General features: G+C 34.6%; 2 protein-coding genes across 2 annotated transcripts in view; one reads left to right on the top strand and one right to left on the bottom strand.

Moving 5' to 3' along the window:
- Positions 1-323: 323 nt before the first annotated feature.
- LOC149804734 (lactoylglutathione lyase-like) lies at positions 324-19,112 on the bottom strand. Its single transcript, XM_089943621.1, has 6 exons — positions 18,905-19,112; positions 17,520-17,602; positions 13,428-13,568; positions 9,092-9,159; positions 8,592-8,681; positions 324-4,185 (listed from the first exon to the last, which is right to left on the bottom strand). Exons 1-6 carry the CDS (start codon positions 19,097-19,099, stop codon positions 4,085-4,087), a joined length of 678 nt encoding a protein of 225 aa, XP_089799747.1. The 5' UTR covers positions 19,100-19,112; the 3' UTR covers positions 324-4,084.
- A 137-nt stretch (positions 19,113-19,249) lies between these two features.
- The window catches only part of LOC149804733 (uncharacterized), a 72,504-nt gene continuing 65,605 nt past the window's right edge, over positions 19,250-26,148 (top strand). Inside the window, exon 1 of the mRNA XM_089943609.1 lies at positions 19,250-19,305. The gene's annotated coding sequence lies outside the window, so the exon portion shown is untranslated. The remainder of the gene's footprint in view (positions 19,306-26,148) is intronic.

The following is a 26,148-nucleotide window of genomic DNA, read 5'->3' as shown; positions in this document are numbered from 1 at the left end:
GGCCCTAATGAATATTACAATGAAAGGCTAAACCATGACCTCACAATCAGCCACCTCGTACTGTGAAATTATTAACTATACTAATGCTAACTTATACATTGGAAGTAAATGTCTATGATAACCATGTATGACTTAGTTAAAAAAACAATATTACACTAATCAGCAAACCAGTTTCCTACTTATCATGTAGTAATATATAAAGGCTAAATTGTATTTTGTCATTCTGCAGTAATTTCATGTAAGATTTAACATACTGATAAAACCCATGAGAAAGAGAGAGAGAGAGAGATTCGGGTCTACTTGACTAAAAAATAAGCCAAATAAATTTTGAAAATATTCCTTTATTAAAGATATATATTGTGTAAACCTGCATAGATATAATTGGCTCTGCTATAATTCAAGGTTTAAACACTTAAAATTAAATGTATATCAATTATACCCATTATAAAGTTAACAGTCTTTTCTTAAATAAGTACAATTTAAGTCCAAAATGGTTATAAAGTCCTTATTTGAAAATGAAATCAAGCATACACGTATAAAGTGTCCGTTTATATGAGGCTAGAACACAAACAACAAAGTCATCAAAATAAAAAAAAGTTGGAAAAAAAAATCAGTTAAAAATTAGAATCAATATGCCATTAAGGCTGCAACGTTTACCCAAGGTTCTAAATGTATACAACAAACAAATTGATCGAGTTTAACAGAGAAGATTAGAAACTCTTTTCCCTATCTACCTGCTAGATTTACTGAACAGCTTACAGATATCATAATTTACAGGTCGTTAAGTCTCTCAATTGGCAAATGCTTCATTTGCTGTATCTCTTATCTCAGGATTTGTGTAACATCTCTTTGTTGAATATATCTGACAGCGTCAATAAAACTTCCCTAGAATTGAATCGGCATTGTTTATTAATGTTACAAATGTACATGATTTCGACAATAGTACCCACTGGATATGCACATAGATTTTACATATGTACATGATTAAAATCAACAATAGAACTGACTGGATATGCACATGTTATGTTGTTGTGGGAACTAGTGTGATTAAGAGACTATTCTCTGGGTTACAAATCTGAAACTGTATTTCTTTAAATTAAATTGTTACTAATCAAAGATTCTGCTGACAAACATGTTGTTTAAAAGCGAACACTAGTTTAAAGAATTTTTATCCACATTATCCCTAAATCAGCCCGATGTGTAATTTCTATGTGAAATTGTAGATGCATACTTTAGAAAAGAACATATTAACAACAGAAATATTCCACTAACAATTCTCTTAAGCAGAGATGCGGAAATGTACAATATAACTGGAACTGGTATTTCTTACAACAGTGATGGCCACACGTTTATTTACATGTCTATGGATTTTGTAAACATTTACATGCAGTAAACTAAACCAAGCCGTTTACATGTTTAAACATTGCAGCCTTATATACCATAGGCATCAACCTATATACTGTATCAATATACAATAGGAATCAACTGATACACTGTACCAATATACAATAGGAATCAACCGATACACTGTCCCAATATACCATTGGAATCAACATACCATATTTGTCTGCCAATAATTGATGCCAAGTCGAAATTTGCAATTTTTTAAATTTTCCATCCTTCATTCCACATAAAAGTCTATGCTGAGTATAAGATAAAGATAGATCAATACCTTGACTTTGTCTTTTTAACTTCATTCCACACAGCATCGTAAATTTTCTCCTCTCTATAACTCAGTAAATTCTCAGATCAGGATTACTAAATGTAGCTAAAAGTACCTAATTCTTTTCACAGGAAGTATTTTAAATGAATTATGTGCTTTTTGTTACACATAATGATGCTGACCTGAAAATTTACTGAGCTACAGATAGGATAAAATTTGTGATGCTGTGTGGAATGAAACTATAGGAACTTCCAGTTTGATGAACATTAATGTTATCACTGTATGCTATTTCAGATAATCTGCAATAGGGAAAAAGCATCACTGTTTTGAAGAGAGGAAGGCATATGAATTCCATCATATTTTTCTCCTTGCAACTCATAATCAAAAAAGAAATATGCCCCAATATATGTGAGAGAGAGAGAGAGAGAGAGAGAAAGAGAAAGAGCAAAAGAGAGAAGGAGGAAAGGAGAGAGTTTAAATATTCACAATATTTACATCCATATAGACTCTAGTTAGGTTAAATTGCAAGAATAAACCATTAAACATGATGTGTAATTTTCATGCGAGTACAACAACCTCTTTGCTCCCAACAAGATTATTCTTTATCAGTAAGGTCATATACACTTCATGAAAAAAAGGGCAATGGAATACCTGTCTTTGTCATGATTATACAAAATTTCTCTTACTCTCATATTGGGGCATATTTTATTTGATCACGTGGTGCAAGAAGAAAAATGTGAAATATCTGTCTCTGTTATGCTTATATAATTTCTAACTTGTCTATTCTAATGCACACATCTGTAATAAAATTTGAACAATGTATTTTACTAGTGCAGGTTGCTTTAGTGCAATGACATCTTATGTACATGAATTTAATAATGACGATCATGTATATATTTTTAAATTCTTATTAAAGTCAAGTCCTATATTTTTTCATAAGTGATCTCTTCCTCAAAGTGATAATTATTTTAACACATTATTTTTCCATTATTTGACACATTATTTTTTTGGGAGAATATTTTATATACGAACAATTACATGACATATCATAAGCAATTTGAATTACATGATCCATATACAAGTCAATTTGTGGTGCAAGAAGAAGATTAGATTTTCTGGTTAAAAAAAAAGGAATGACTTAAAGGCCAGCAAATATAGTACACACTGTATCAATATACTATAGGCATCTAAATATATACTGCATCAATTATACTACAGGCATCTACATACACACTGAATCAATTATACCATAGGCATCAACATATACACTGTATCAATACGCCACAGGCATTAACCCATACACTGTATCAACCTAGCATTTACATGATAGTATCTGATTCCTTATAAAAAATTTAACTATAAGTTTCATAAAATGGTCCATGAAATCTTAGATAATCGCTGTCAAATGATTTAAAATTCATACATTTATGGTATTCTGTATAATTTAAAACAAACAATGCAGAGGATTCCAACTGCTATTCCTCCTTAAGAAAATTTTGCACGTATTATTTTTCTCAAATTTGCTAAGCATTAAGAAACACTCTTATGACTAGATTTCTAGATCCTGCTCACCATTCTAAGGCATTTAATTCAGAAATCTAAATGCACCATGCAGATAAATACCCTGTGATAAGGCATTTAATTAGCAAATCAAAATGCATGCAAATAAATACCCTGTGATAAGGCATTTAATCAAGAAATCAAATTGCACTGTATGGATAAATACCTAATGATATGGCATATATTTAAGAAATCAAACTGCACCATATGGATAAATTCCCAATGATAAGGAATGCAATTAAGAAATCAAACTGCACCATATGGATAAATAGCCAATGATATGGCATGCAATTAAGAAATCAAACTGCACCATATGGATCAATAGCCAATGATATGGCATGCAATTAAGAAATCAAACTGCACCATATGGATCAATAGCCAATGATATGGCATGCAATTAAGAAATCAAACTTGCAGTATACAGATCAATAGCCAATGATATGGCATGCAATTAAGAAATCGAACTGCACCATATGGATAAATTCCCAATGATAAGGAATGCAATTAAGAAATCAAACTGCACCATATGGATCAATAGCCAATGATATGGCATGCAATTAAGAAATCAAACTGCACCATATGGTTCAATAGCCAATGATATGGCATGCAATTAAGAAATCAAACTTGCAGTATACGGATCAATAGCCAATGATATGACATGCAATTAAGAAATCAAACTGCACCATATGGATAAATACAATCCTTTTACAAAATAAATGGAAATATTAACTTATTAAGCCTAAAGTTCTACTCTCACAAAGTTAAGCAATTGCTGAACCAGCTATTTTGCGTGTGTAACTTATTCAAGTATCCAACAATGAAAAAGACTTCTCCCATGAGTACATGTGCATACATGGGTGACTAATTTTTCATGAAGGGCTGCTCTGCTATGTGATTGTTGTTAAATATCTCTATCCAGTAACCATCAGGGTCCTTGATAAAGGCTATTCCCTTCATTTTACCTGTAAAGATATCAAGAGCTATGTGTAATATTAATATATACCATTGATGTGACTACTATGTAATATCTTTATACATGCAATTTTTGTGTCCTATGTCCCTCAAAGCTAGACCCTGTGTGCCCCTCTTGCATGCTATTTTGTCAGGAAAAAAAACTGACAAATATGCCTATAACTTTTTTTTACAGCATGTCCATCCATGCTGGTTCTAGCAATGGACAAAGTTGATAATTCCAAGTCTAATTCCTGTGATTTGTGTCATCCCTGATTTACAATGAAAATCATTTCCACAAAATCCAAATCTCCACATGGGAAATGACAAGCTGACAATATATATCTAGATTCAATTATGGGGCACTGACACTTTTACAATATGTGGTAATGACAATTAACAAGAGTACTATGAATGGCATGCCCCATATTGGACATGTAGGCACTACTCTGTTGATTACTGACGAACACTTCTCAATGACTTTAACCTTTGGTCAAGTTATGTGGTCTGGAACAAAATGAAATGTGCCCAAACCATAATTTTCTTTATTAGATCTAGCATGACTTGTCTTTCACCACTAGAACCAAACACCAACAAGTTTCTTTATCACTCTAAGTGAAATCCACCCACAAAGCAATGTCAACTAATTTACTCTTAGAATAAAATTTCTTCCATAAAACCAATTTTCCTTTGAGCCACAATACCTTTAACCTTTGACCTCTTCATCCAGAAAATCAGCTGGGCTCTTCCATCCTTTAAGTGTAAATCATCCACACAATTTTCTTAAGGTAAGTAGTCTAGAACAAAAGTTACTATGCAAAAAATATTTTTCTTCTATAAGTCAGTTGTGCAGAAACCATTTTTTCCCCTCCAGTGACAGCAACCTTGAACCCGAAAATAAAGAGGTTTTTTCCTTACCCCAAATGCAAGCCATACACAAGTATGCTAACTGTACATGGAGGGCAATTATGCTGAAACCATTTTCTTTCTCTTTCAGTTACAGTGGCATTGTTCTGACTCCAAATGTTTGACAATGTTCTGATTCTAAAATTGATGGGCTTCTTCCTTACCACAAGTACAAGCCATCCAAACAATGTGATAACTATATATACAGTAAAAACTGTTATGAGTGACCTCTGCTATGAGCAACCACCTTCTGAACGTGACCAGCAACCGTGATATCTTGGCAAAATATGCATTTTGATACTGCTATGAACAGTCGCACCACAAAGAAACAGATCGTAACAACTGACACAATGTTGGTAGTCTTAATGTTCCAGTGAGAAATCTTTTGAAAGGGTTTCAGTGTAGGGTTGAGTCCATTGTTTGTCTTTCCATTTAATCCGTAATGCCTGGGGGGCAAATGAGCTCTTTGTCTTTAATACTATTAAGTTAGACTATTTCCAGATTAATACTAGTAAGTCAGAATATTTCTGGATTATTTTTTTTATATTTCATTCTTATGTTATATTGTTTCACCAAGTCACCATCTGTTTACCTGGGTACAAATGGTCGCAACATTTGTTTATAGAGCTATAATGCTGGTGATTTAAACTTTGTCTCAAAATAAATGTATTGTTTCTTGATGAGTTAATTATGTCTTTTGGTTTCATTCATTGGTATTTAATATATATTTATTCCACATTTCCCTAAAACCTTATAAAAACCAAAATACATGTACATCTAATCGTTATTACGTCAACAATAATAACAATGGCAGAACCGCTGATGAAGAAAGAGAAAAATTCTTATAATATAGGTATATGACTCACAATATAAAGCTCCTTAGTAAAATACCGCCTTCTTATAATATTGGTAAAGTAATCACTCTATAAAGCTCCTTAGTACAATACCTCCCTTCTTATATTTCTGGAATAGTAGTCACTCCGTAAAGCTCCTTAGTACCAAACTGCCATTCTTATAATACTACTACAGTAGTCACTGTATCAAGCTCCTTAGTATAACACTTCCATTCTTATAATACTAGTACAGTAGTCACTATATCAAGCTCCTTAGTATAACACTTCCATTCTTATAATACTAGTACAGTAGTCACTGTATCAAGCTCCTTAGTATAACACTTCCATTCTTATAATACTAGTACAGTAGTCACTCTGTAAAGCTCCTTAGTACCACACTGCCATTCTTATAATACTAGTACAGTAATCACTGTATCAAGCTCCTTAGTATAACACTTCCATTCATTATAATACTAGTACAGTAATCACTGTATCAAGCTCCTTAGTATAACACTTCCATTCTTATAATACTAGTACAGTAGTCACTCTGTAAAGCTCCTTAGTACCACACTGCCATTCTTATAATACTACTACAGTAGTCACTGTATCAAGCTCCTTAGTATAACACTTCCATTCTTATAATACTAGTACAGTAGTCACTGTATCAAGCTCCTTAGTATAATACTTCCATTCTTATAATACTAGTATAGTAATCACTGTATCAAGCTCCTTAGTATAACACTTCCATTCATTATAATACTAGTACAGTAATCACTGTATCAAGCTCCTTAGTATAACACTTCCATTCTTATAATACTAGTACACTAGTCACTGTATCAAGCTCCTTAGTATAACACTTCCATTCATTATAATACTAGTACAGTAATCACTGTATCAAGCTCCTTAGTATAACACTTCCATTCTTATAATACTAGTACAGTAGTCACTCTATAAAGCTCCTTAGGGGCCCCGAGTGGCTGAGTGGTCTAAAGCGCTCTTCGTTACGGATCACTGCCATCTCACCTCTGTCTGCGGCGGTTTGAGTCTAAGATTCAGCCAATGTGGGCATGTGAGAAAGCTTGCCAGTAGCTTCTCGTGGGTCGGTGGTTCTTTCCAAGGTTTTCCGGGTTCTTCCTCCACCATTAATACTGGCCGCCATGTATAGCCTATCGTGCTGAAAAATGGCGTTAAACCCCACAACAACAACAACAACAACAACTATAAAGCTCCTTAGTATAATACCACAATTCTTATAATTCTGGAACAGTAATCACTCTGTAAAGCTCCTTAGTACCACACTGTCATTCTTATAATACTAGTATAGTAGTCACTCTATAAAGCTCCTTAGTATAATACTGCCCTTCTTGCAATACTGATATCATCAGGAAACCTTAAGTTGGTTCAATGTTCTATTATGGCTACTTAATTTATTTCACTTCAGTGTAGTCCTTGGTTAATGAAAACAAATCCTATCCTCATATCATTAAGGATCTCTTTTGTGTTGTTTATTTGTTCTGTGTCGCATAATATGTACTGTGATAACACAGTGGTGCTTGAATATCATAAGGTGACTGCATATATTCTGGCTCATGTTCAAAACTCCAATGAAAAATGCTATAAAAAGGGAGCACTGTCATAAAACCCTACATAACCCTGTCATATAGACGTAATATCAAAACTTCTTAAAAGGAACCACTACATAACCCAGTCACATCTGTTGGACATGAAAACTTCCTATACCAGCCCCTACATAACCCACTTTTGTCTGTTGACTGGAAATCCATACTTTCTAAACCAGCCCCTACATAACCCACTTTTGTCTGTTGACTGGAAATCCATACTTTCTAAACCAGCCCCTACATAACCCACTTTTGTCTGTAGACTGGACATCAATACTTTCTAAACCAGCTCCTACATAATCCACTTTTGTCTGTAGAATGGACATCAATACTTTCTAAACCAGCCCCTACATAATCCACTTTTGCTTATAGACTGGACATCATTACTTTCTAAACCATCCCCTTACATAACCCAGTCTTGTCTGCAGATTGGATATCAAAATACTTCCTAACCAGCCTCTGCATAACCAAGTCTTTTTCTGTAGATTTGACATAAAAACTTCCTAAACCATTCCCTAACATAACCCAGCTTTGTCTGTCGAGTGTCCATCAATACTTCCTAAACCAACCCCTACATAATAGTCTCTTCTGAAGATCTTAAATCAAAACTTCCTGCACCATCCACTACACAACCCAGTCTCATCTGTAGATTGGACATTAAAACTTCATAAACCAGGTCTTTACTTAACCCAGTCTTGTCTGTAGATTTGACATCAAAACTTCTTAAACCACCCTTTACATAGTTACATAGCCCAGTTTCATTTGACTCGGCTTCAAAGCTTCCTAAACCAGCCCCCACATGGCGCCATTTTGTCTGTAGACTGGACATCAAAACTTCTTCAACTGATCCCTATATAATCCAGTCTTGTTCAAAGATTTAACATCAAAACTTCCAAAACCCTGCATTACCTAGTCAGGTCTGTAGATTGAAGCTTTGTTGTCAAAAAGCTGTTCTAATGCTCTTCAAATCTCCCAGAACTGTTAAAAATTTCATTGCAGATGCTTAATTAAAAACTACATCCAATAACTTCAAATTTGGCCAGCTAACATGCTACTCACCATCCTGAGGTTTTTTCTGAAATTGAACACCTTGTTCTTCAAACCTCTTACAGGCTGCATCTACATCAGGTACATTCAGTCCAATGTGACCTGCAAGAGCAGATGTTTTGTAAATAAGCTAACAACTCCATCATTCTATTCATGCTGAAAGGAATCATCAATAGTTTTGACTTGGAAGATTAAAATCCATATTAAATAGATATTTGATTTAATAAATAATAAACTAAAGGATACATTGTGGCTCAAGAGTTGCGTGTGTTTGTCTTAATACCTGTCATACTGAATATACTCAAGAACAGCTGTGTGGCAATTGTATCAATTACTTGCTCTCTTTGTTATTTTTTGTTTTGTTTTGTTTTACAAAAGTTGAAATGTGCTTGTGTACAGAAGAAAATAAATCATTTCCTGATAACTGGCATTGAAACAAACTGTAAAACATGTATAATACTGCAGTGAAGTGCACTGAGCATTTGGATCTTTGGAAGTTACAAAATACAAACCATATCCTCTGGGGTCACTGTTGCCATTGTGGTAAACATCGCCATCTTCTTTCTCTGTGCCCCAATTACTAAAGTGAGAAAAGAGAATGTATTTGGGGGTGGGTGGGGTAAATTGATTTTAAAATTTGTAATGATCATTTGCTAATCACCTGACCACCTTGAAATAGTAATATCTTGTGTAGTTGAAGCACCTTGTAGTTCTATCGAAACAGCATTTCCAGGATTACTCTCACTAGGTCTAGATGAGCTCCCCAACCTGACTCTGAGATTTTGGTGTAAAGGAAGGAGTGAAGTTCTGAAGCATGAATTGGAACATTTTTTAAACCTTTATCTAAACTTTTGGTGTCATCATCTCTCTCAACAACTCGGGATGCCATGCTTTGCAAGCATGCTTCTTCTTTCCATTGCCATGTTTCCATTACATGAAGATTCATTGGATGAATTTAAACCTTGACCAATCAGGATACTCTTTAAGAAAGTCGTGTGCAGATTAATATATGGAACAAATAATTCCACAATAATGTAATGGCTGACATACATTTATAATATTTTTTAATCTACTATTTGTGACATTGTTCATCATTTGGAAATTAAATTTTAAAAATAAATAACATCTGTAACTTTTTCAATGTTTTCATTAATGTCTTATTTTTTAAATATAGTGTTTTTAAAGTTCTTTTATTGGCACTCTTGATGGATTATCTAAGCAGCATTGGTCATAATTTGACTATACAGTATAACTTTGTATTTGATTACTGAGAAATGTTATTTTCATGTTCATATTTTAGAAATTAGATTAAAATGAAAATAATGTGTAACTTTTTTAATGTTTCTATCATATACTATTTTCGAAAGTATAGTATTTTTAAATCTCTATTGTTTGCACTCTTTTGCCATCTCAATATTTTCTCAACGCTCATTTGTCAGGTCATGGAGATCACTGTTCCTCCCTGTGGTCAGGAAAATGCAACTTGCTTTCAGGCACTTTCCCTCTCCTGCAAAGGACCAAAGATCCATCCTTCACTTGCACTGATAGTCATCAACTGAGGATCATGAGTCTTTGGTCTTTTGGCAATCCAAAACCATGGAGATCATCATCATTTATGCTCCACAGAGGGTTATCTTTCCATAACCATTCCTGGAAAAGGAGGGGTTGTCTTGTGACAATGACAAGGAAGTAGGATCTTTCCCCTCCCTCTAAAGGTGTGACGACTTTGTGCCAAGTTCCATGCTTGATTTGTCCATAGATAACATACAGGATATTGTCAGTGCATATAAAACCAATGTATTAAAGGCAGGTTGGGTGTGTATCCAATGGTGGCATATACAACCAATGTATTAAAGGCAGGCTGTTTGTTTATCCAATGAAGGCATGTACAACCAATGTATTAAAGGCAGGTTGGGTGTGTAACCAATGGAGGCATATACCACCAATGTATTAAAGGCAGGTTGGGTGTGTATCCAATGGAGGCATATACAACCAAACTGTATTAAAGGCAGGTTGGGTGTGTATCCAATAGAGGCATATACAACCAATGTATTAAAGGCAGGTTGGGTGTGTATCCAATGGAGCATTCTCGGGAAACCACTATCATGTATCCACTACCTACTTCACATAGACACATGGCTCCTAGTAATTCATTTCAGACATGAAGTGCCATTTAGAGGAATGCTTTGACACAAAAAGGTATATGACTGGCTAAAGATATATTTAAAAATGACAACAATGGCAAATTTCTATAAGCAACTTTGTTCACATGTACTAAAAGAGGAAGATATTTTCTTTGTTATCAATGACTAGAAGTCTGACTAAGATACTATTTTTCTAAATTATGGGCCTCCAATTACTATTTGGTGAAATATTTAACTTCAATTGTGGACTAAGTCTCTCATAAAATGGAAAGCAATAGCAGAGATAGTTGTTGTTGTTGTTGTGGGGTTTAACACCATTTTTCAGCACACAATAGGCTATGCTTGGTGGCCAGTATTAATGGTGGAGGAAGAACCCGGGAAAACCCCAGGAAGAACCACCGACCCACGAGAAGCTACTGGCAAGCTTTCTCACATACCCACATTGGATGAATCCTAGACTCTAACCCACGCAGACAGAGGTGATCCGAAACAGAGAGCGCTTTAGACCACTTGGCCACTCAGGGTCCCAATAGCAGAGATAGTATATTACAACTATTAAACCCTCCAATTCAAGAAAATGGAACAAATATACCTTAAAATAAAGTCTGGACAGGGGAGAAAGTAACAAATACAACACAAGAAAGCAGATCATTGACAGCAGAAATGCCAAAACTTAACAGATGAGATGGTAAGCACCCATGAGACATATAAATATTTATTTTTCCAGGCAAAATGGAATAAAACCTTGAAAAGGGAACAAACTGCGTAAATTGCAAGTTAAGTAAACTTTCTATAGAATTGGGTGTGTGTGTGTGCATCAAGCGTATGTACACAGGTGGGGTGTGTAAAAAAAGTATGCACATGTACTGGGAGGGGTCAAGCTTTGCGTACATACTACATGTAAATGGATGGCCCCTTACTACTAAAACCTGTTTACACCCTTGCAATTTCCATAAAAGTAAAATGCACAATAAAACTTAACAGTCCATCAAAAGCAATGATGTTCTACTAACAGAAAAAACTTCCCAGAATCTCCATTCTTCTATTTAATTCCTGAGTACAGAAACCATCTCTAACATTCCTGTGAAACTCCTATATACCAAATTTGGTAACAAAAGAATTTTCTAATATCTGAATTAACATGAACATAAGATACTGACAAACACGATTTTCGATTAGAAGTTAAGACTGGTATGCCTCAGAGCTGATGCCAAAAGGTCTAAAATCCGGACACAAAATCGCATTCCGATCTCGAGCGAATTTTTGGGTGAAAAAAAAGCCGGGTCCAAAAAATGAGCTTTTTCTCTCTGTATTTTGTAGTGCAACTAGAACTTCCAGATTATTTGATATCATTTTAGAGCTGTATCTGTCTGCTTTATTTTAATACCACCCACATTGGTGTACCTTAAATGGCCTTGATGCTGCAGGGCTTTGAAGTAGGGTACATCCTCATCACGCCTACAGACGGGATCGGGGCCGAATCAGTTAATACCAAACAGACATTGCAAGTCTGATACGACCATCCATTCAGGAGGAGCAATAATAAAGCCATGCTGGATGTGCAAGCAGAGCCCATTACATTTAAGAGGAACTAGACATGAACAGGACTTTTGGTGAAAATCCCATGACATTTTTTATTCAGGAAGATAACAAGATTTTCATTGGATAACAGATCAAAACCATTTTCATTTAGAACCAAATGATAACAAACTTGTGCAAATGGACAGACAATAGACAACAGATCATACCATAAGCTTTTCCAGCTTTATGATCATTTAGTACCAAAAATTAACAGATAACATTGATTTTACTTTTCCAACATTTCTGATATTTTAAAATTTTACAAGTGCATTTTCATAAAGTATTAATGCCTATAATATGAGGATTCATTTCTATAATTCAATTACATATGGGGCTGAGTGGTATATGGAGTTTCCCTTCACAGATCACCAATATCTCACTTCTGTCAGCATGGGTTTTAGTCTCAACTTTGCCAAGCTGGTATCTGACTTAGCTTGCCAGTAACTCTCCATGGGTCAGTGGTTCTTCCTTGGGGTTTTCTCAAGACCCTTCCTCCACTAAATATACTAGCCAATATGTATAGACTATCATGTGCAAAAAATGGCATTCAACCCACTGAACCACAAACCAATCAAATACAGGCAAAGTGTATGTAATTAATGCTATTTCAAGTACATTCCCCAAGCACACAGAAGCAGTCATTTTCATCATCTGTCTGCTTCAGACAGTAGTTTTCCTAACTGTTATAAAAATTAATGTAAAGCTGGTGAAAGTTATATATAAACATAAGATAACTTTCTCTACACTGTTTGATATGTTGAGAAAAAACTTTGCCTTGTGCTTATTCAACTTTCAATGGTGTTCCATGACCTCCAGAGCAGAACAAATAGTAATAAAGATGATCATCATGGCAGCCATGCTAAATGTCCAATTGGCACCATTTTCATTTAAGACCAACTAGACTTAACATGCCTAACAATAACAAACCTGAATAATGACCGCTTGCTGTAAGACCATTGCATAAACACTTCTAGTCACTGTCCGGTAGAACTTAAAAAAATGATAAAAATCAGACTCCACCCACACTGTACAAAAGTCAGCTCTCTGACAAAATTGCCAAGATAAGGGAGGATTACAACTTATTAGCTGAATTTACAAGAATTCAAGAGAACTGGATACTTACTGTGTCAGTTCAAGAGTTGCCTTGCGAGAGAAGCACCATCTGATTCGCTCTGTTTTGTCTTCAGGAATATCCTCAGATTTCTCATAACCAAGGAAATACAAGCTGAACTTCATTTCAGGAAAGTCATATTTGTTCAGAAGTCTGCAAATCATGCAAAAGATCAATAAAATAGGATCAATAAAAAAGATCAATGAAATAAGATCAATAAAATGAGATTAATAAAGTAATATCAATACAATAAAATCAATAAAAAAAGAATAAAATAAAATTAATAAAATAAGATCCACTGTCAGTACATCATCTATTTTCCTAAGCATCAATTTTCACAGTTCTGTAAATATTGACCGTTTTGTAGGTAAATAAATACAGGGTTGGGGGTGGGAAGGAAACAGTGTGTCTTGACTGGTAACCTATTGCTGTACTTAGCAACCATAAAACTCACAAAAACCAGTACTCAATGACTAAAGTTGTACTCGTTTGCATATATTCTGAATGCAAGCTCTATCTTTAAAATTATGGTAAACTTAAATACTCAAAGTAAAAATCTCACTGCCAGCAAAGTAATACAGCTCCATAGTTTTAAAAATATGTGATGTGATGTGATTTTGATTTTTAATGTAGCTTTAACAATTTTTCAGTCATATCACTATGATGTCTGCAATGTGCCAGTTTATAGTGATGTCTAGCACTGGGGCATCATGCCGCAGACATGTAGCATGATGTCCCACCCAGACACATTATCCTGACACCAGGCTGACCAGTCCTAACACTAACCTCTTACTGCTGAATGCCAAGCAAGGCAGCTGTTAGTACCATTTTTGTAAGTCTCTGGTATGACTCAGCCGGTTTAAAAATATGAGTTTATAAGTATTTTAAGTATTCATGACAATCATTATTAACAGGATAGCAAATATTCCTAGTCCTTATGATATAAATAACATAATGCAATGTTATCTTATGATATACATGATGTAATGGGATGTTATTCTATGATATACATGATGTAGTGGTAGCTAATAATTGATATACACGATGTAATGATATCTAATCCTTAAGATATATATGTAATGTATCTAAACCTTATGATATACATGATGTGATGGTATCTAATCCTTATGATATACATGATGTAGTGGCATCTAATCCTTATGATATACATGATGTAATGGTATCTAATCCTTGTGATATACATGATGTGATGGTATCTAATCCTTATGATATACATGATGTAATGGCATCTAATCCTTATGATATACATGATGTAATGGTATCTAATCCTTGTGATATACATGATGTAATGGTATCTAATCCTTGTGACATACATGATGTAATGGTATCTAATCCTTGTGATATACATGATGTAATGGTATCTAATCCTTGTGATATACATATGTAATGGTATCTAATCCTTGTGATTTACATGATGTAATGGTATCTAGTCCTTATGATATACATGATGTAATGGCATCTAATCCTTATGATATACATGATGTGATGGTATCTAATCCTTATGATATACATGATGTAATGGTATCTAATCCTTATGATATACATGATGTAATGGCATCTAATCCTTGTGATATACATGATGTAATGGTATCTAATCCTTGTGATTTACATGATGTAATGGTATCTAATCCTTGTGATATACATGATGTAATGGTATCTAATCTTTAGGGGCCCCGAGTGGCAGAGTGGTCTAAAGCGCTCTTCGTTACGGATCACTGCCATCTCACCTCTGTCTGCGGTGGTTCGAGTCTAAGATTCAGCCAATGTGGGCATGTGAGAAAGCTTGCCAGTAGCTTCTCGTGGGTCGGTGGTTCTTTCCGGGGTTTTCCGGGTTCTTCCTCCACCATTAATACTGGACGCCATGTATAGCCTATCGTGCTGAAAAATGGCGTTAAACCCCACAACAACAACCACAACAACAACATCTAATCTTTAAGATATACATGATGTAATGGTATATAATCCTCATGATATACATGATGTAATGGTATATAATCCTTATGATACGCATGATGTAATGGTATCTAATCCTTGTGAAATACATGATGTGATGGTATCTAATCCTTATGATATACATGATGTAATGGTATCTAATCCTTGTGATATACATGATGTAATGGTATCTAATCCTTATGATATACATGATGTAATGGTATCTAATCCTTGTGAAATACATGATGTAATGGCATCTAATCCTTGTGATATACATGATGTAATGGCATCTAATCCTTGTGATATACATGATGTGATGGTATCTAATCCTTATGATATACATGATGTAATGGTATCTAATCCTTATGATATACATGATGTAATGGTATCTAATCCTTATGATATACATGATGTAATGGCATCTAATCCTTATGATATACATGATGTAATGGTATCTAATCCTTATGATATACATGATGTAATGGTATGTTGAAAGTGTAGAGACAATCATTAGTACATATGAATACAAGGATGAGTCCAGTTTTGTCACATGTTAGTTTGTGAGGATAAAATGTAACTACAATTTCTCGGATTGTATGGGTAAACTAAATAATAATCAGTGCAAAGTGAAATGTCTGTCAATGTCATTTACCATGGGAATTTACTAGCAAGTATAGTTAGTTATTCCTCTTCTCTCTCTCACACACTCATACATAAACACCCAATGACCAGATGTCATGAAGATTTTTTATATGATGTCAGACATTTTAAATTTGGGCACCTAGCATGATGATTTCCTGCAGCTGTTCAGTTGTATATTGATGTCGGATCCAAGTGCAAAAAAGACAGATCTACATCTGCAGTTGCATGATGGGATGGCAGATCAAGGTCCGTGGTGTATGTAGTTGGACCCACCCTGCAACTTATTACATATGGTACATACAATCACTTCAATCCATAATTAAACCAAACAAATTTACTAAAAAAATTATATAAACAAGCGCATATTATCATACTTTTATTTAAAAGCCCAAAGTTGAAATAACTGCATCTATAAAGACTAATGTTTCTTGGGAAAAAATAATGAAATAGGAAAGAAAAAGACTAAATATGTCTGAACTAAATATACATATATATAGTTATCTGTATATATCAGGAGTGCACAACCTTTTTCAGCCAAGGGCCGGATTGCATTTTCTAAGACCACTTCAGGGCTGCAAGCACTAATTTCTTTAATATAATTACTGTTCATGGGCCAGATTTCTGTGTTATTTTAATTTGCCCTGAGGGCCAGACAGAACACGTATGTGGGCCGGGCCACGGGTTGTGCACCCCTGGTATATATTTACAGTACAAATACTGTATAGGTATTTGGCTTTTCATCTTAACATTCCAGTGCTTTTTATGCCAAAATCATTAATCTGTTGTCCTGTATTTGTGACCTTTTGTTTCATCTACAATATTGTGCTTCCAGCACCAAAAACTCTAAGTGGTTTTGAAATATAGGACCTGATGTGGAAAAAGGATACTTTTGATATGCATTTGGAAATTATGTTGTCATAGCTACATCTACCCTGTCTGAAAACTCTGTTAAACACAGTAACATGAGTGTTACATTGTGCCAGTTTCATTTTTTGAGGAATGTATATTTATTACTTCCCACATTACTGCTTTTAAAGCATAAAGGCCTTTAAATTTTTTGATTTTACAATTATGAAGTTAAATACAAGAAAAAGAATAAACAGTTAAGCAAAAAAATAATTACCACTGGGCATGTCTAGCATATAAGGGTTTCTGGAAGCTTGATATAAATTCAAAATATCCCCCTCCCCCTCCCAAGCAAAATATAATTTACTTGGCACGTCTGGCATATTTAAGGATTTTCAGAGGAATTATATAATTACACAGCATCCCCCTCCCCATCTAACTACCATGCAAATTTATCTTTTACTGGATGTGTCTGGCATACACAAGGGTTTTCAAAAGAATGATATAATTACACTGCATTCCCCTTCCCCTCCTACTCCTCCCCACATTAAATGTCAATACAGACAACTAACCTGGAATGTAAATTTAATGGTCTTTTGTATATTAAATATGAACGGAATGCTAAGGGTTCATGAATATTACAACCAAGCAACAATCACTTACGTCATTCCAAGAACCTTTGTATAAAACTCAAGCGACCGCTTTGGATCCTTGATCCTGTACATGGTTTGTTGGAAGAGAAAATCCTGAAACAGAGAAAAGTCCGAGTTGCTGAGGTGCAGGGGAATAATACTATTGATGTCAATTCATTCTATGTAATTATGCCTTGCATACCTGTGATACTTTTAAAGTTCAAGGTTGTGAAATGTAACAAACTATTCTGAGATTTGAATGAATTCTGTCAGATTAAATTTTTCTGAGTTCATCCTCTTGTATCCATCTGACAATCACACTATCATCTGGGTTTCATATTGACCATATGGTTTCATATTGACCATATAGGTTCACATTTACCTTATGGGGTCATATTTACCAGCTAGGTTCACTTTTACCAGCTAGGTTCAGACTTATCATATGGGTTCATATTTACCAGCTAGTTTCACATTTACAATATGGGTTCATATTTACCAGCTGGGTTCACATTTACTGTGGGGGCCCTGCATGGCAGAGCGGTCTAAAGCACTCACCGTTACAGATCACTGCCATCTCACCTCTGTCTGCATGGGTTCAAGTCTCGGGTTCGGTCAATGTGGGTATGTGAGAAAGCTTGCCAGTAGCTTCTTGTGGGCACTGTATCCCCTAGGGATGCAAGACTTGAGAGTCAAAAGTCTCCTTGGTGTCAAAACTGAATGTCAAATTAAAAAGTTGGGGGTCTCTGAAGTGCAAATGAGGGTAAAGGGAAACACTGTGTGGGTCAGTGGTTCTTTCCTGGGTTCTTCCTCCATCATTAATACTGGCCGCCATGTATAGCCTATCGTGTGCTGAAAAATGGCGTTAAACCCTACAACAACAACAACAGCCCGTGGTAAAATGGGCTACATCCATCTGGTGGATTTTAATAGAAAGAGTTTGTGACTGTAATGCTGAAAATAAAGGTTAATTCGCCGGAATGGATTCATGCGATGGTCGTCCAAGAGTTATTCATTGGTACGTCACTGTCTTTTGAATGTATATGTGTGGTTTTTCAGTCTTCTTGCGATTCTTAATCAATAAAAGACGCGCGAGAAAAGTGGACTGTTGTGGTCACACTTGCACTCCTTGTGCTCATTTGTATTCCATATAAGGTGATTTCATGCTGTCAGAGATTTCGCCCTACTTTATTGATAAAACGTCGGACTCTGTGCTTCAACACAAGATTGTAGTTGCACTTAGCCCATTTTTAACAAAATATAATGCATCTCTACTTGTCTGCACTTAATATAAACAACAAAAAAATGTAATATATTTTATTTGCTAATTTGTAATTTATTATGTCTGACATTTACAAAATGCCACATTTATTAACACGAGATGATATTTATATGAAAATTATGTCGGTGAGCCTGCACCTTAGTACTTGGGTCCGGGACATGACACGCCTGTTTTATTTCCTCCTCTGATAATGACATTGTAGAAATTGATTTTGGAACAACACCAACGCCACTAGTCAACCGAGATGATGGTATTACCGCCTTCAAAATCCTGATAAACTTAAAATGCGATGTATAACGATAGGTGTGAAGGCATGTCAAAAGTAGCCGCATGCTGTAAGTTAAATGTCGTAAATGAAGAGGTTAATAAGACATAAGTAATTGATTATACAATAATATTGTATCATAATTTGGTAAATGTATCATTGACTATAAATATGATTTTATTTTTTCATCAACACAAACTGTATTGTTTGCGACTTATCGGAATATGGTTGTGAAATGGCGGGCATTGTGAATTGACATTTCAAGTTTTCAAGGTTTCATACATTCATAACTTAGTTTCTTGGGTTGTTATGCTGAAATTGACGAATGTATCAGTTTCATTGTATGTTGTATTGCTCTGAATATGTTCTTTAATGGTGTTGTGTACATTTGAGTTTGCGTGGTACTACTTCCAATTTTCGATAGTATGATGGTGTTCCGTATAACATGTCTTTCCAGTAATTTTATCCACTTTAGGAAGTATATCGTACAAGAGATTATTGCATATATAAGTTCATGATTAGCCATCAGTTTATATCAAGTCATATTTAAACTGAGGCAGAGATGCTATTCGCACGGTCGAAGGCACATGCACTTGATTCCGTGGTAACTAATGCAGCATGAACCAATCATTTTTTATTTTTTGAAAGCTAACTCATTCAAAATTTGCACACATGTAATGCTATTTGAAAGAAGCATATAAAAGTTTATTGTATGAAAATATGTCAGAAATTGTAATTTTTATGATTTTTTTCAAACAATGTCGACTTAATACTGTTTATAAATTTATTTTTGTGCCAAAAAGTGGTACCATACCCAGCGTTTTTTATTTGTAGAGATATAAAAACCATATTTCGCACATTCATAAAGATTATTTAGCTGTTTATAAAATGCTATGTTTTTTTTTAAATTGGGCCACAAATAGATTTTCTAGCTTTTTTAATATATTATAATTATAGTAATTTTAAACATGGGAGGACACTTCTCTCGTTTCTCATGAAACCTATTTAAGAATAAACACTTATATTTCAAGCTTTATTTAGTGTAGCCTGATAAATTTGGTACCGATATTTAGCTCAGGCATTAAACTTTGTATGCATATCTGATGTTGGGCTTACTATCATACCTTCAAGGAATGCTAGATCATTTTCCCACGCTAATGCTCAATGTGGCCATGATCATGCCTGTTTAATATGTAAGAACAACATGCTGAATGGAATACTGCCTTCTCATTGGCTAATTGAAAAAAGTTATAAACAAATGCAGGACATCGTTTTCTTTTAACCAATATGAGGACAGTATTCCATTCAGCGTGATTTCACTTGCATATTAAGTATCAACTTTTGGCTTGCACACACATGACCTCTCAGCTGAAATCAAAGTAAGTTCAAACACTTTAAGTATACACATAAAATCCTTGAAGGTGTATATTGTTAATTGATTGTGCTTCAAAGCTATTGTAAAATTAAAGCAGAACAGAAGCTAGTACTATTGAAATCAAGTTTCAACAATTTTCAAAATCGATCATAATCTTTGATTCCAGCAGGTTTTTTGAACTTAATATGACAGCACTCTAAGTTTAATGTATCAAGAGTTTATATTGGATGTTAATTTTAAACAGCCAACAAAAAAACCCGAAAGACATGGCATGATAGAACACCCCTGAGAGGCCAGTCAATGTCGACATGAAAGTGAGGCTGTTGATTTTAGTGTGGTAGGAAGTGTCCCTTTTTGGTTCATGGTACTAATGTGTACACTCACCAATTAACACAAGGTAACTAACTCTTGCCAGTCACATTCTGACCCCTCGATGACTCCGATTTTATTTTCTGATAATATCTGTGCAGTCACTCATAATGAACACCATTGTAAAAAAAAGACACTCCACACCTTTCATCCATTACTATTTAAGCAACCTTACTGATTTTGAAGGGCCAATTTTGCGAAAAGTGTATCTGTTGCTTCGTGTCTTCCACACACAGGCAACCATTCCATAGATCAACTTACGTTCTACTTCCGAGTGAATGAGATTATTGGGCAGGATGTATATAAATTATGAATAGATATAAATAAGAACAATCAAAATTAAAATTAAGTTCAATATTTTTCAGAACCATTTAGTCATTATTATTTCACATATGTTTTTTCAACTAATCTGTTCTTTTACCCAATTTTACGTGTATCATAGCGGTCACAACACATTAACATTTGCATAAAATGAGAGACATCTCAAATATGATATCTCGAAAAGAGGGTAATTCAAAGTATTTTTTCTTAATTCGGAAATCACTAAAACCCAGACATTTAGTATGACATAAGGCTTAAGAAAATCTGGTTAATACAGGAGAATTGCTGAAATTACAGTCTCACCTTGGTATGTGCTGGCTTGTAGACTGAAGTTTAAAAAAAAACATTCCTTGCCAATCACAGGTGCTCGATGCTACTTTGCCAATGTATCAATTTTGGAACTTTTTTTCTAATAAAAATGGGTGGGGTTAAAGTACTGGAAGTTATTGGAACCAAATTTCATGTTGTTAAATAGATTCACATAAATTTCTTGCTCTGATTTATGGACGAAAAAGACTACATGAACTATTATTTTGAAAATATTTGATGCATCAGCTTCAATTGTATGTAAAGTTAATCCTTGTGACTTGTGGATGCTGAAAGACAGAATGAGTGGAATTTGATGCCTTGTGGCTACAATCTTTTTATCAATGGTACTGTAAACAGTAAAATTTTCTCTTTCCAACTGAGCTAAATTATTTTCAAAATCAACTGTCACAGAGTCTTCCTTCATTGCCACAACCTTTCCCTGTAAACCGTTTACTAATGCTGAACTAAAGTTTTTGACCAGTATAACTGGACAGCCAATTTTCAAGTGTAACACTTTTGGAATACACATCTTATTGCACCGATTATTGTCACCATCGTCTGTTGACTGTTAACACTTTGATACACCATCCATTTCCATAAGTTTGCATGCATTATATATTTCATAAAGTTCCATCCACAGTCTTATTGGGTCATCCCCAGAGGGAGAGGTCTCTGCAGTCTCAATATCAAGTTTTTGGTATCTTTAGGAATTTCTCCCTTTGAAACATCATTGATAGCCTTTATAAGATCTAATTCATCTCATCTTATGACATCATCAAAGACAATTTTATGCCCAAATACCATTGCAAAATGGTGGATTTGAAACAATATTCACCCAAATCACATGTCAGTGGGTCAGGTACTGGCAGAAACTGAAAAAAAAATCCCCACTTGAAATAACTGTATACCTCCAAAACATAAGTCTGAATGTTTATTCATTCTACATACATGTTCAATTTGTTCAAAACAGTTCAGTGTAAGCATAGAAATTTCATCAATTATCAAACCGTCTGCTTTCAAAATATTTTGTTTATATGAATCAAAATGTTCATCAGTGAGAAGTTTTGTACATAGTACATCACTATCATATCTACCATCACCAATCCCAGACCAGGAATGCACTGTGCATCCTTTCACATTCAGTGCTGCAATGCCTGTTGTGCCAGTTACACTGACATTTTTACCTGCTGCTGACAATTTCTTTTGTATTTCCTTAAGCACAAAACTTTTGCCTGTCCCACTTTGACCTAACAAAAATGATATTGTGGTCCTATACAGCCTTTTCAACAGCAAATAATGTTTTTTTTTTTTTATTTTTTTTTTATATTAACTCCATAAAAGGTTGACCACTGGGTCGGGGAACCATCCCAAGGTCGCCATACAATCAAACATTTCTGGTTATCAGATAATCTAGGGATAATAAATATAATCTACAGAAAAAGAAAACACACAAACACACATGCATATGGCACATAATCTAGGTGACATAGATTTTGTGATATTACAGTATTTTGTTCCTGTTTACCATCAAGTCAGATACAAGTTGCATGTTCATTATTGAGGTCCATTTTTTTATTTACCTTAGCAGTATAATTTCATTGTTCTTATGTATTGCAACTATTTGTTTAAAAGCAAAAATAGAAGGATTTTTCATATTGAATCTGCAAGTATAAATATAATATTTAGCCAAAATAAGCAGGAAATTACACAAACTGTCCAGTTGTTCACTTCCTAAGAATGTTTCTTTTTCTTGGGACAAATGTACAATATTTGGGCAAAAAGGTGCAAAAACTTCAATAAAATGGTACCAAAAGTGTGAAGTAATACTGCAATCATGAAAGAGATGCTCAATACTTACATTTTCACTCTTACAGAAAGTACATATGTTGTAATCTAATATGTTAATTCTTTTGAGAAAATCATTAGTAGCGATTATTCTATGGATTAATTTAAAGCTAAAAGAGATAACTTGGTATCTCAGACCACTAACCTCACTACTTACATTTTTATTAAATACTTGCAACAGTGTATCCCCTAAGGGTGCAAGACTGGGAGTCAAAAATCTCCTTAGTGTCAAAACTAGGGGTCAGACTGAGTAAAAAACAAACTTTGGTATCAAATCTGGGCGGTCAAATTAAAAATTTGGGGTTCTATGAAGCGCAAATGAGGGTAAAGGGAAACACTGCTTGCATCCAAGTTTGTTGCTTCTCAGTGTGTTGCCTTTTAGCTTTTTTTAAAAGATCTTTGTAAACAAACTTGTGGGGGCCCCGAGTGGCCGAGTGGTCTAAAGCACTCTCCGTCACGGATCACTGCCATCTCACCTCTGTCTGCGTAGGTTCGAGTCTCGGGCTCGGCCAATGTGGATATGTGAGAAAGCTTGCCGGTAGCTTCTCGTGGGTCGGTGGTTCTTTCCGGGGTTTTCCCGGGTTCTTCCTCCACCATTAATACTGGCCGCCATGTATAGCCTATCCTGTGCTGAAAAATGGCGTTAAACCCTATAACAACAACAACAACAACAAACTTGTGTGAATTTTGTCTTTGCAAGTTCATTATTTTATCCTCCTGCTTATCAAGATTATTTTGTACTAAATGTATTTTTATGGCGTCTTTCCATGCTTTTGGAATTTTGTATATAAAGGAGAAGTATTTCAAGAAATTATTGCTTCTAGTTTTTTGTTTTATTATTTCAGAAGGTATTAAATTACCGTGATCATCTACTAGCTCATTCACAATTTTAAAACTGGCTTCTGTCCAGGATTTGTATTGATAGAACATTTTAGGGGGGACAAAATTATAAATACTCATGGACAGAAACTCATTAGGATTTTGCGATTCCTCTTTACAATTAGAAACTGCCAAAATTACATTTTCCAAAAACTTTTTTTAATGAAGTTACTGAATTCTTCTAATTTCCCTTTCCCTAAATTCCAGATATCCTTTTTATTTTTGAGTATAGTTGTATTGACTAAGTTCTGCCACGTTCCATTTTCCTTTTCCAGCAATCTTTCTACCCATCTTATCCTAATATACCTAATGAATGAAAGTATGTGTATCATATTTAGTCCTCCCTCATTTTCTGGGGAAACTAGTCTATCACATTTTATTATCTCTACCTTTCCACCCCATACAAACTTAAAAAATGTGCGATTTAGTTCTGCTTCAGCTTTTACTGATGGGTTTGGAAGTGCTGGAAAAAGATATATGAATATGGGCAGAACAAGAGTTTCTACAACAATTACTTTACCAACTATTGACAGATGTCTTTGACTCCAGCTTGCAAATAATTGTGCTTTATTCATTTTACATTCAGTACACACATACAGTGCTTAAACAAGTGAAGTTTACCAAAAGAAAATAGTTTTCATTTACAAAGAATAAATTGTTATATAACCAAATCCAATCAACTACCTCGCATGGTTGGTTTAGTGCCATTAGTTCTACAGGTCATAACATAAATACATTTCAAATAAAATTTTGTGTATGGATTTGTAAACTAGTGACATAATTACACAAGAATTAACCAAGTTAATCCTTTTGTTTTCTTGACGGTGTAAATCCTATATGAGATTCAGTTTTGTGTTTGGGTATGCAAATAGTGACAAATAACTACACAAAAACTAACCAGGTTAATCCTTTTGTTTTCTTGACAGTGTAAATCTATGAGATTCAGTTTTGTGTTTGGGTATGCAAATTAGTGACAAATATTTGCACAAGAATTAACCAAGTTAGTCCTTTTGGTTTCTTGGCAGTGTAAATCCTATAGGAGATTAAATTTTGTGTTTGGGTATGCAAATTAGTGACAAATAACTACACAAAAACTAACCAAGTTAATCCTTGAGTTTTCTTGACAGGGTAAATCCTATATGAGATTGATAGTATTTAGCAAAAAGAGAAATGTTTACAAAGCAGTCTTTAACATTTTGAAGATAACATGTCAGTTGAAATTTGGGTAATTACTTAACTATAAATTAAATAAGTCTACAGTTTTAAAAAAATCTTTCTTCACACACAAACAGAGATCACCTATATAGCTATTCAGAAAGCGCCAAGAAATAAAATCAATGTAATTAACATGTCAGGAAATGTTAAATATTTTCCTGGCAAATGTCACGTAGTCTTGAGCACATGTAACAATCAGAACAGCGAAACAACTTGACAAAAAATACTGCGGATATTCCGATTGCATATTTGCTGGGTTAAGCCAAGATGTAGCAATTGAAAGTGATGTTTGAAGAGACTCATTCAACAAAGGAACCAATCACTGAAGTAATCAAGATCCAATCTCATTCACTCCAAAGTAGACCAGAAGTTGATCTTTGGAATGGTTGCCTGTGTGTTGAAGGCATGAAGCAGTGAATACGCTTTTCACAAAATTGGCCCTTCAGAATCAGTAAGGTTGCTTAAATGGTAATGGATGAAAAGTGTGGAGTGTCTTCTTTACAGTGGTGTATGTTAAGAGTGACTGAATGCACAGGTAGTATTGGAAAATTAGATCAGAGTCATCGAGGGGTCTGATTGTGGCTGGCGAAAGTTAGTTACCTTGTGTTATTTGGTGAGTGTACACATTAGTTTACCCGGAAATCAAGTGCCTGTAGTCACAGGGTAGTCGTACATGGTGTAAGATCTTGACACTGATATTTATGTTTTAGGTGTCTGTGTCTTACTGCCAAAATAATGGCACTATAGAGTGTGTTCCAATGTCATTTAACATCGGAACAACAAGTCAGATTTTCAGGAATATC

The sequence above is a fragment of the Sinohyriopsis cumingii genome, chromosome 2, assembly GCF_028554795.1.
Source record: "Sinohyriopsis cumingii isolate HCF-2022 chromosome 2, ASM2855479v2, whole genome shotgun sequence".
Lineage (NCBI taxonomy): Eukaryota > Metazoa > Mollusca > Bivalvia > Unionida > Unionidae > Sinohyriopsis > Sinohyriopsis cumingii.
This window is presented reverse-complemented; position numbering and strand designations above follow the sequence as displayed.